This window comes from Trichogramma pretiosum, unplaced genomic scaffold (genome assembly GCF_000599845.2).
Source record: "Trichogramma pretiosum strain Unisexual culture from Peru unplaced genomic scaffold, Tpre_2.0 scaffold4, whole genome shotgun sequence".
NCBI lineage: Eukaryota > Metazoa > Arthropoda > Insecta > Hymenoptera > Trichogrammatidae > Trichogramma > Trichogramma pretiosum.
In genome coordinates this window covers 2,482,953-2,495,983 of record NW_019641688.1, presented here as the reverse complement: position 1 = coordinate 2,495,983, position 13,031 = coordinate 2,482,953, and the positions used below count along the sequence as shown (strand labels likewise).

General features: G+C 30.8%; 1 protein-coding gene across 25 annotated transcripts in view; it reads right to left on the bottom strand.

Moving 5' to 3' along the window:
- LOC106656222 (heterogeneous nuclear ribonucleoprotein R) overlaps positions 1 to 13,031 on the bottom strand; it is a 66,680-nt gene that overhangs the window by 10,263 nt on the left and 43,386 nt on the right. For 6 of the 25 annotated variants that reach the window (XM_023461620.1, XM_023461615.1, XM_023461618.1 and 3 more), the window contains exons 5-11: positions 10,050 to 10,185; positions 8,345 to 8,550; positions 8,110 to 8,259; positions 7,856 to 8,025; positions 7,484 to 7,599; positions 5,511 to 5,659; positions 2,026 to 2,200 (exon numbers count right to left, since the gene is read on the bottom strand). In XM_023461620.1, the coding sequence (XP_023317388.1) occupies positions 2,026 to 2,200; positions 5,511 to 5,659; positions 7,484 to 7,599; positions 7,856 to 8,025; positions 8,110 to 8,259; positions 8,345 to 8,550; positions 10,050 to 10,185 (1,102 nt within the window). Of the gene's footprint in view, positions 1 to 115; positions 1,737 to 2,025; positions 2,201 to 2,753; positions 3,626 to 3,989; positions 4,035 to 5,510; positions 5,660 to 7,483; positions 7,600 to 7,855; positions 8,026 to 8,109; positions 8,260 to 8,344; positions 8,551 to 10,049; positions 10,186 to 11,706; positions 11,843 to 13,031 lie in introns of those variants that run through there. The other 19 variants (XM_023461624.1, XM_023461626.1, XM_023461625.1 and 16 more) reach the window with 19 other exon arrangements.

Below are 13,031 nucleotides of genomic sequence, written 5' to 3'. Positions count from 1 at the left end.
AATATAATAAGTATAATAATAATAGTATGTAACACGTTTTTATAATACAATTCTTGCTCTCAATACGCTAGAATGAAATTACAAGTTAATCAATGAACGACACTGCGAATTCTAATTTTTTTTTTTCATTTCCATACGACATTAATCAAAATTTCATGTTTAACTCGCTAAGGCCTGCTTTTTTATAGATACTACAATGTTAAATAATTATAATTTAGGGATTCAACACCATATTTCAAATCTCAATAAAAATCCATTACTAGTAATTGGAAAAATGATAAAATTAAGTTAACTCGATTGCAGAGCTACTAAAATTATAATTGTACATACAAGTTCTGCACTTGAAGACTAAACAACTTAAGAACTTAAAGCTTCGGATACAGAGTAACAAGTTCAACAAATAAATAAACGTTCAAATTGACATTATTTTTCAATAATTAAAATACGTAAAAACTGTTACTCTATATCGGTGATGAATGAATTATAAAACGCATGTACATCGTTCGCCTATGAATAAAGAAAATGTACGATTTCGTACACAGAATGCGCGAGATAAATTCAAATAAAAACGAATAATGAACTTTAGCATACATATCGCGAGTAATATCATCTAATATATTCGCTGAATAAAATATATGTCCCAAGCAACAAGGATTGATTAACTAAAAAAAATCGAAAGAAAGATAAAACAAAGTGCATATATAATTGTGAGAGTCGAGATTCAGCAAACGCTTCGATGGATGTTCTTTCTCGCTCTCAGCAGAAGACACTTCGTCGGTGGTCGTCGTGATATAGCGCAGAGGATCGAGTGTGTGAATTTTTTTTATATTTTTTGTACTTGGACAAGGAGTTGTTGAGGATCGAGGATGAGTAGAAGCTTATTGCAATGGCAAGAAGCGCGCAAGCCAATGCCAATCTACGGATCTACGAGAGGAGTGCGACAATTATTAATTATAAAACAAAAAACATTAAATTAATAAATATTATTCTAATGATGTCGATTTTTCATTTCAGTTTAGTTCGTGTTATCATGACGTGATAAGAGTAAAAAAACGTGCTACATTCTAGCAACGATTTTTTTTTTTTGCACCGAAAACAACAATCTAGTAGTATCAATAAATGTTTTAATTAAACAAGTATATATTGGTTTCACGTGAAGCAATTATGGATACTATTATATTGTTTTCAATATTGTTTTTTAATAAATTATGATGATACTCATTTGGAGTGCGATCTACGTTTTTTTATTTGGCTGAGAATGTAGGTGCGAGACAAAATACAAAAAACTATAATATCAACTAGCTGGGCATTTAATCAAGCGTACATATTTCATTACTAATGAAACATGCATACGATATAAAAAAAGGTTCACATCTAAGTTTAACAATCGTGCTCTAAACAATCATGTGTGAGAGTGAGTGTATTTTGTCTTGCACAATTGCGGGTTTGTAATAAAAGTAAAATACTCAAGATAACTATGGTGAAAATTGATACGAGCAAGAGTGCTACAATACGTTTATATAGTCTATATGCACGTGAAATATTTTTTCATATTCAAAAACATCTAGTAGTAAAATGTAATGCAAAGTACCTTTAATACGCTCAGTATGTACATTTTCCTTTGTTATCTCTCTCGGTTTTATATTTACATCCCTCGCTTCGTTTGCAACGAGATCGTTTTTTGCTTCACGACAAAACGAGCTCCTTGAAACGTCGGAGGCCCACACATTCTCTCACTTAAAAATGAACAAAAAAGAGCATCTTTGAGTAAAAAAACGTAATGCACACCATGGATAATCATTGCCGAACATTATCGATAATTATTATTATTTTTTTATTTTTTCACGTTTAAAAAAAATACGTTCAAATAAGTTAAAAGGAATTGAAACAGCAAAATAGTAGTATTTAAGAGTATTTATAATATAACAACGACTAATCAGAAAGTTATGAAAAAAGATGAATGAATGAGATATGAGAAAAGAGTATAGAAAATGGAACGTTCAAGTTTGTTCCTTAGATACAGACCATCCTCACCTGGTAAACTTCCCTTGGCGCGGACCACCCCCCCACGAGCGGTTGGCCGTTGGTCCCCACGGGCCCCTGAAGCTGCGGGGTTGCGCACCCCCCGAACTGGCCCACGTGCTTGGGGGCCACCGACCCGGCCACGTGCCGCCGCCGCCACTCCACGGCCACGTCCAGCCTGTCCGTTGAGAAACAGCGAAAACAACAACAACCACATAACGGTTATGCCACAGAAAGAAAAACATACTTTTTTGCAGGATATTTCAAGGATATGGGATATGTATCTGACATACATGCTCTTTCTTTTTTAGAAATCGTTATACATTTTTTTTAACAGGCACGCTATGTCTTTCATTTGGATACATTGTAAATTGTGAAGGATGCTTAAAATCTAAAAATACATTATTTGAACAATAAGTCAGTCAAATTAATAGAATCGAAGTACAATCCAATAACACTTGGTCATTCAACTGATTTATTGTTTTGAAAGCATACAGAATTACTTTAAAAGAATAAGTAAAAGCCGTAGTTTAATTTAGAATTTGGAATAAAAAATTAATTTTGAATTCTCTATGCTTTCAATGTAAATAAATTAAATAATAATTATGCTAATTAAATTAAAATTACTCGCGGTGTATCCCGAATTTGATTTTTAATGTTAAAATTTTAAGTTCTTAACTTTTTAAATAAAATTTTAATGAATTTAGACTTGCGAATTTTAACTCGACCAGCTCAAAATGAATGAACATGTACAAACTGGTTTTGACAGTTTCACAGGTTAATAAGAAATTAAGGGTTGTGCATCAAGGAATATGTGGAGATGCAATATGTGCAGTAAAACACGCATTGCATCCACGTGATATAACAAAGTACGCATGTACTTGTGGTTCTATTATTTTTACAAGCGAAAAACAAGCATTAAACGTAAAAAACTGTATTTCATAAGCTGGATTTAAGGTTCATTAGAACAAAGCAGGGGTAAAAGCAGAAAGCGTTCACCTGCTTTAAGCGATATTATTCAAGCAAAATTGTCAAGGTGTACGGCAATAAAAAAAAAATAATAAGCAAAAGCAAGCTTGTGTGCAATTAAATTAAAAGCTACAGCGACGATTAATTTATAATTATTATACACTGAGCCCGAGTTTTTCCAACGAATGATAAGTTCTTTCACTGGCAGTAAAATCGGTTAAATAATTGTTAAAAAAAAAGTGTGATAAGCGTACAAAAAGCGAATAATAATATGCGATAAAAAAGCGGCGCAAAATCATAAACAAATAAAAATATAAGCGTAAGCGTATTCCCAAGCGATTTCGTTGGAAAGCATCGATAGACAAATTTATTTCTGCTGATACAGTCTTTCATTACCGATGCAATCCTAGAATCATAAATATTTCAGCGCAATAATCTCACACTCATGTACGGCAATTTCACTCTCTTAGACAATGTAAGCTTCTCTCATGAATCCTCGTGAGAGGTTTATCATTGTAATTACTATTTATGCTTGTGATACACATTCTGACAAAATTAGAGAAATTTCGTCGACCACTGCCAACGACGACCAACTTTTCCTCCCGAACCATCATCCAGGCTTCCTTGCTAAATGCTGTTAAGAGTAACAAAAATAAATAAATAAATGTTATAAAACGTTTATTTTAACGTGAAAAAAACTGAAAAAAAGAAGTCAATCAATTAAAATAAAATTCAGTACTGAAAGATGAATTTGAGATTTCGAAACCTGAAAATAAGAAAGAAAGAAGGCGAAAAAATTGCTCGAGAGAAAAAGTTGATCACCGTTTTCATCAATTTGCCAATTCCGATGTGATTAATTAATCGTGATTTATCAATTATGCATTGACGACTCTATATGCCAAACGAGAGGTAGTGAGAAAGTTTACATCATATCCGAGCCAAGAGACAATCGAAAAAATATTTGCTGTAAATAACAATTATTAGTTTTCTTATACTAACTCAAGTATTGACGATTATCTGTTCACCATGCCAGCAGTACATAACTGAAATTACAAATTTCATCAATGACCAAAGTGAATAAATATGAGAATATTTGAAACTGATAGTAAAATTGATTCATATATGAGTATGATACACATCAAGCATATGAATAATTATATTTACACATGAATAGATTTATATGTTTCTCCTGCTTGGTAACAACGATTATTGAAGTATAGTACACACAGTCCAAATGTCATGAATTTTCTCTTGAATTGTAAAAATCTTTTATTTCGAATTCGATATTTCCGCTATGGGATGCTGGGGATTTCGCCAATTTTTGTGAATTATAAATTTCTTTTTTTTTATAGAGAGTCTACCGTGGCTCAGACATGATTTTAATGTTATAATTTAAAATTCAAGTAATTTGGTAGTGGCAACGTGTTCGGCTCATTGGGATTAGTCTATTAGTAAAAGGTTAACGATGTTTTTCATTATTTACGGCTATTATTAATTTTCACTCAAAATATGTAATGATTATCCTTTTACCGAAGGCTTCGCCGGTACTTTGCACGATTAAATATGTTACAATGTACATTTGAATACATACTTTTATTTCTTTGTGCTTCAGGACACTCAAAAAGAGCTGATCTCTTTTTCGCTGACAAAATCAAATTTGTGCTTCATGCAGTGCACATCTTGAATTATGAAAATTCTAAAGTACACATACACTAACAAAGGATACCATATACTTCAAATATTCAGTGAAGTGTATATATGATGGTTAATTAATGAAGTTAGTTTGGATTTTAGCATTCTAAAATTAAAAGTTCTGTAAAAACAAATTTAGTTGAAGTTAAATTCTACTATAATATTCAAAAGTAAACTCATATGAAATCAAATATCTTATTTCATTGTTAATTTTCAGTACAGAGATATATTTTCAATATACTAAAATTATCTATGAACGTACTTAATGATTAATATCAAATCAATCTACACATCTATAAAACATGAAAATTGAAAAAAATGTAACAAACAAAATGAAGCAATATCCTATACATCAAATACATATAGCGACAAGAACTGCTTTAAGGAATGTTTTTGGAATGTGTGGCATGGATGATTAGAAAAGTGTAACAACAAGAGTGTTTTGCACGAATGATTTGTAATTTGTGTGCTAACAACGAGACGTCGACGAAGATGAAAAATAATATAACGTAAATTAAAAAATAAATATTATAAATATTGAAATAAATAACTGAAGGGTATCCGCGAACACTGTGCCACAATCAAACTACCAATTTCTTACCAAATATTTAACATTTAGCAATAATAATAACGTAATAATAAAATAATTTATTGTAATGATCATCACAACATTAATAGGGTATCGTTATCATTACAAAATTATTTTTATTATTACATAATAAAATACAATAATGATAAATTAAAAATGAAAAAATGTTCTTAAGAAAAGTAAATAAATAAAATAAATAAATGAACGTTTTAAAAACGATTAAAAAAGGGCGACCCACCGGTTGAGGCTGCCTGCCTCTCCCTCTGGCAGGCGGTGGAGGCGGCGCGTAATCAAAATAGTAATCCTCGTATCGATAATAGTCATCGTAATATGGATCATTGTAGGCACCTCGATAATCGCCGTAACCGTAATACTCGTAATCATAATCTATAAAAATACACATTAAAAATAGACCCAAAATTTTGATAACCTTTTCATCATTATTGCATCACTTACGTGTGCCTTTTTTTATATAAATTTTATTTATTTGTAAATTTTTCTAACAGTAAAAAACGTAAAAACGATTGTTTTAAATGTCGACGATAAGGGGGGGAGAAAATAATGAAATATTTGAATATGAACCATGAAATTAAAACATTAATTAGGATTTGAATATCTTACTGAAATTCGTATAAACTGAACAAACAGTAATTGGGTCAATTATTTGTAAATGAAACAATTATCGAAGATTAGGTATCATATAAAAGAAGAAGATGAAACGACAAAAGAGAGAATTAAATCTTGATTGAAATATCGACGATTTGTCAAAATTGAAGAATTGTAAATGCTGTAAATAACATTGGTTGGTTTGAAGAATCATATCATCTTATTAAATAAATGAATTATTAAAAAATAAAATCATTTATACTGCCACCGTCGCATTTCCGAAACGTGTACCAACTTTCAATAGCACATCTTCAACGTAAATTGAGCCAAACTTGCAGCTAACTATGCTGGTGTTTACAATTGAAAGTTGGCACGCATCTCCGGATAAAAAATTGATAATGCCAAATGAGATTATCAAAAAAAAGAAAATTAAACAAACTACGAGTATTCGAATCAGCGGCGCAATTACCAATTTTAACGAGACTCGCGGCTTACTTACGTCCTTGTGAGCTGGAAAAAAATTATTTCGATTCATAATACGTTCATACTGTTGATTTTTTCAAAGATTCACACTCTCGTAAAACGAAAAAACAAAACTTAATATTTCAATATGTTCGTCACACAAAACTTGACAACCAATTGTGACCTTACACCCAATACAAAATTGCTCACTTGAATTATATAATTACCACCAACCATAAAAATTGTTCAACCTCGTATTGTAGATTTATTAACAACATATACTATTCATATGTATTTATACTTAAATAATAATAACCAAATTAACCATGCAAAACGATAAAAAAGAAAATAAGCAATGGAAGATTTTACAACGGGACTGAATGAAAGTGATAAGGGACGGTTCAGTGCGATCTATATGAATTTATATACATTTTAGAGTGAAAATATCAACTGATATTATCATTGTATTTTGATGATTGATATACAAGTAAACAAATTTGTGCATAAAAACCGGTACAATAATTTCAGTTACTCAATCTCATAAATTAAAAATCGATAAATTATTTTATATTTTAACAAACAAAAAACCCACATATTCGAGGAGATTTTGGGGATGCGAATATTTTATTATACAATTAACCTTCACCATTATTTTATTTATTGGCTATCTTTATTTTCATGCGCGCAAGCAAGTAGTGGTTTTTTAAGGTAGAGATTATAATCAAAAGCATGCATGGAAATATGTTACATTAGAGAATGAATTTGAACATCAACGGTTCAAGCGGAGATTTTAGAAAATATTAGTAGCGAAATCGCTGTCATCGATTCTGTATATCATTTAAGATCATAGTTCCATTTGAATAAAGATTTGCAAAAATTTTCTTTCCCGTTAATATTGCATTGCTTTCAAGGTATAGATCATTACAAAACTTGGAAAATAATGAAACTTTAAAATATAATCATGATGCAATAAAGTAATGATCAAAAAACATTGAAAAAAAAACACCTTGAATATAAAGAAAGAATTTGAAAAAATTGTAATTATAGAAATAAACGTTAATTTCGTAATCAAAATGTAATAACCGAATAATAATTTTGAAATAAAAACGAGTAATACAATAAAACTCAGTTGGTTGGACTTACCGTAAGTGTCGGTCCGCGACAGTCCACGCATACCTGCGCCAGTGCCTCGAGGGCCCTGTCCAGGTCCACGCACAGGCATTGGACCAGCAATTAAACCCGGATGCGAAGGAGATCCTCTGTAATAACATTAATCGCCATTGAGTTATTACATTCACAAATGCTATTTTTTGTACAGTTCATTTACTTTTTCATCATGAAATCTGTTTTGTAGGCAATAATTGTTGACAATTAATAGATCATCATTTGAAACATGTAAGAAATTTTTAGATCTAGACTTAATTGCCTTTACTTACATTTCATGAGATTTCAGTGAATTAAAAAACAAATTACAACTGCACAAAAATAATTAAGAGAATAAAAAGAGAGTCGTACAAGGCATTTTCGTACCCTCCACGGTTTTGCATCATCTGCATCATTTGCATCATTCTACGCTCTCGCGCACGCAGCATTTCTTCTTTTTTCTTTTTGTCGGATGGAGGTTTTGCTAGCGATACTTCTATGTGAGAACCGCCCATTTCTTTGTTATTTAACTCTCGCATCGCCTAAAAAATTATGATTTAAAGTTAAAATTTTATTTTTTTTCTTCCTTGAGTACTCGTTTTATCTGAAATGTGTTCGTTATGTACCTTAACAGCACAATCTCTATCTTCAAAGTGTATAAAAGCATAATCCTTGATCTTTTTCACCCTTTCGATTTTGCCATGTTGTTCGAAGCATTCTTTTAGTTTTTCCTCGGAACAATCTTGCGTTAAATTTCTCACATATAACACTCGTACCTAGAAAAAAAATCACGTAGATAAATATTAATGTAGAATAATATTTTTTACAAACATTTTAAATATTTTCCAAAAATCCTCTCACTTTTGACATAGTTTGTTCGTCTGGTTCTTCTTGAGGATCAGCCCAGTCGACTATGATGTCACAGCCCCAAACCTTCATGCGGCCGGTACCGAGCCTTCTTTTAGCCAGCGAAGCTGCTTTGTGAGACTCGTATTCCAGAAAGCAAAAGCCTCTGTTTTTTTTCTTGTCATCTGGTGAACTGTAGATAATGACCTCCGTCAAACCGGCTAAATCAAGGAATTGACATTGATTATTAAGATATTCTTTTATCGGAGTATTGAAACTTGATTATGAAAAAAAGTTGAAACGATAATTTAAAAGCAAACGAGAAAATAAATCAATTTAATAAATAAATAAGACCAAATGAAATTTATTTTAAAATAATCATAAAAATGTACTGATATGTTTTCAATAATTTTTGATTAAAGCACATTCTTTTAATTTATTTTGGAAAGACTGATGAAATAATGAATGAAAAAACGAATTATTCATTTGTGAACTAATTTAACTTAATAGTTTTTAAAATAGTTTTTCTCTCTTTTGCTTTAAAAATAATCTGAATAAAAGAAATGAAATATGAAGAGAGAATATTTCTTGGTTTTAATAACTCAAATAAATTTTGTTTTCGTTGCACCATTTGTAATCTCTAAAGTTACATGGTTTTGCTTTCCTTCCTCTCAGTTTACAAGCCCCACTCAAATTGAATTCACAAATCCTACTAATGATGAATTGAATTTAAAGTAAGAGAGAAAAACGTAATGTTTTAAAACCTTTCACCACTTGAAAACACTCAGATAAATTATACACTTGAATAAAAACATAACTAAGAATGAAACAATAATTTTAAAAGCAGAAAACACACTCAACTGATACAACTAATGAATGTGCTGACCACACCAGCATTATTTTCTTAAATTTTACAGAATTTTCAAATTGAGCACTTGGTAAATAAAGTATTAAGATCAAGTTAGAGAATAGTTAAAACATCCGTAACCTTTTGTTTTAGTTGATAAAACGTTATTTGTATTCAATGAAGACATGCAAATATTTTCTGAAGTAAAGAAAAATATAGAAAAGTAAAGATAGTATATTTAGCTATAATTGTTGGAAGTTATGAGTTCGGTGCAAGGGATTCAGGGTATTTATAAAACATTAATGACATATATCAAAAATTTTGTTAATTTTAGTTGGGCTACTCGTTGGGCTACGGCATCTGCCAATTAAATTACGTGCTTGAGATAATCAAGTATTCTGCCTCTCTGTATCCAGACTGTGGATTTTTGTGCATGCAGAAAGTCGATCATGTTACTCTTGCTCATCTATTTAACTGTTGATGTGATCGTCTCAACAATACAAATTGAGATATCAGATAGACAATCAAGTTTTTAAACTGAATCGTCCTCACGTTAATTCGTATTTATCGCAGACAGAGAGATAATTTTCATTTGTTAGTGCTTCATCACCGCAAAGAAAAGTTAATCTGATTCATACGTTATGAGTTATTATAAGAATCATTCTCAAGTTAAGAATGCCTAATCTTTTTGAAGTTGTATCAATTTTTTAAAGAAAACTTTTTTGTCTCAACCATAAAATCATTTATACAATCATTTAGTTGCACTCAATTGCTCTTCAAATGAACCAAATGAACAAAAAATGAAAAAATGAACAGGAAAATAAAAATAACTTTTGTTCTTCCAGCTGATTTTTAGGGCAATTTTTAACTTACGTGCATGTTTTGTAAATTCTTCAAACAAGTCATCTCGGTCTCGATTCTTTGGAATATTTCCCACAAACAAGCGGTGATTGTTATAAGATATGGTAACACCAATCTTTTTCCCTTTTCGAATCTCATAATCATTTAGCTGTAAGAATAATGTGGAAGGAGATTGCCAATTAAGCTTGCCTGTGATAATTAATTTTTGCTTATATTGGCTGTGACTGACCGTAATTAAATGCAAGGGGCAAATAATAGATAAGATTGGTAATATGTAAATTTGTGTATCTGTTGTGCTTTCGAAATATTTGTATCGGTCAATTTTTCGTATTCCAATTTTTAAAACTAGGACAAGTGATCTTCGAGGACTCGAATGAGGATTTAAAACTTTGGGATAGCAAATGATTATGATTTAGGAAAATAGGTTTGCACAATTGAATCATGAAGGAAATATATTAGGTAAGTAAGGAGTGCCTGTCTGTTTTTTAGCGAAATACTGACGCCCCAATAGGTCCTTACATATCTCCCAGGGCCCCATGTTATTAAGTTCAAGTCATGATTTAAATTAAATTTCGATATTAAATGCGAGACTGATTAACGGCTTATATTTTTATTATGCATACGCATTTTTATGATTTATTCCTGATCCCGAATATTTTTCAAACCCCATGACCTTACTAAATTATCTCATTGAAAGACTTTACGCTCTTGCTCTCACTCATAACAGAAATCGGAATTGATTGGCTTTGTCACTTTTATTACTCCTTTTCAGTTTAGCCTAACAATCCACAAAACTCTTATTAAATCATATAAAAATTACTTACTTTTATTCTGAAAATAAGTATAGAAACTTTCAAAATTTGAAGTAGTTCAAGTAAGCAGAGAGAAGTGAGAGAGAAAATAGTAGACTGTAGGCTATCAGAAAGAAGAAATTGAGTGACAAATAAATATATTTACGATGTAATTCTAAATAATATGCAGAGGAGAGCAGAAAGAAAAAGAAAAGCATTACAAATGAATGTAATGTTTCATATTACAGTACTTCAATTTCAAGTTTCAAAAGTTATAGAACTCTATGAAATATTTGGAAAAAAATAATTAATCAATGCATACTTTTTTACAATGAAATGCTCATATGAATATCAATTTATGAAAACGATCAATTATGCTATTATTATATTCATATTCAAGTGCATTTTGATACTATAAAACATGTCTTAACAAATACAAATTTGCTCGTTGAATTCATAACTAAACCTTCAATAAAGAGGAATGAAAGATGTGGACCAGAGAGGTGTTTTACTGTTCACTAACAAACCGAGAGGCAAGGAGACTGACCAACAGTATGCATTTATTCAATTTAAAATTTTATCAATAAAGCTGATGAGATTATCATGCAAACGAATATCTTTAAAGATCGATCAACTCGAAATACATTTTGATCTTAAAAGATTTTTTGTGTTGATGATCAATTATCTCATAGATTTTTGATACTTCAGATAACTAATGATGAAATAATACATGGCAAAAATATTTTGCAGCAATGATGCAGACAAATTCTACTTATAAAGCGACCACTCTCTTAATTTTTACTTTAGTACATAGTAAGAAGAGGCAGGTATAGGTAGGTTGTAGGTATAGGTAAACACACGCCTCGAATTCACTTTACCTGTTAATTTACCAAACTCGTCCAAGATCTCCTCTTTGCCTTTTGACTTTGGTATGTTCCCCACGAAAAGTCGTAGATTAGGAACACTAATGTTAACTTTCAGACTCTTGCCGGGTTTTATTTCGTAATTATCGAGCTGTGGGATTAAGAAAAAACACATACATGCCTCATTTTATTTAAATAAGTTTGTCACAAGAAATAAATATAATTATAATTTTGAATAATAATTAGAAAAAAAAGAAAAGAAAAAATAAATGACCGATTTGAATCGTAGAAATTTTATGAAGCATGAAAAATATTACGTATTTACTATAAAAGCAATATTATAATAAAAATAAAATAAACTGAATAAAACATTTTTTGACCGATTTTACAGCATGGTGCTGCGTGGATTTCCATTATAAATTGTATTTTGTTGTTCGAAAACCTTGACACAATAACTAGACCGGCGCGTATTTTTGCGTTGAAGCAATGGCTAGTGCACTCCAGCTAAGAAGTGACTAGATAACCAGTTTTGTCTCGTCGAATTTTGCTAAAAAAATAATCGCGATTTACTTAAATGCAAAACCTATGTACGAAATATTCGCGTTTGACCAATTAAAGAAATTCATGTAATATTCTACTGATTGGCTGTATATGTTTTTTTCAGGAAGGTTCTCCACTCCCAATTTTGCCCACTGAGCAAAGAGGAGAGCTGGAAAAGAAACTCATCCGTAGCATTCTGTTATAATCGCCTTGCTCGTGTCTCCGTCACACAACATATACATGTTTGTTTCGGGATACAAGTTGAATGTCAGTATGCGTATGTATTTTGAACTATGAATAAAAATGGTCAGTGAGGCATAAATTTAAATTAAAACTATTATTTATGTGGATTGTTCGTGGACTGTGATCAAAATTAAAACATCGATATGACGACTATTTTTAAACTTGATTTGGTAATAACTGATAAAAAAAACTAGAAGTATCTACAAAAATAAATATAGGATGAGCACGGAACAAGCCACATGTAAATATATCGACACTCAATTAAAATGCTTAACGATAAACAACACAATTTCAAAATGCAAAACTGCAAATTATAAGAAACAACGCAAATACTTTATGCAAATTAAAATAGCGAGTTAAACATTTTGATTTAGCGCAATTTGTTGATAGCAATAAAAATTTTGTAAGTTTGAAATAAAAAAAATAAAAATTAAAAATATTGATTCAATGAATTTATGGTGACGTGGTAGTCAACTAATGGGGGAGAATGAGAAAATATTAGATTGTAAATGTACCAGGAGGACAGTCACGTAAGACTTTGTAAGGAGTCTGGCATA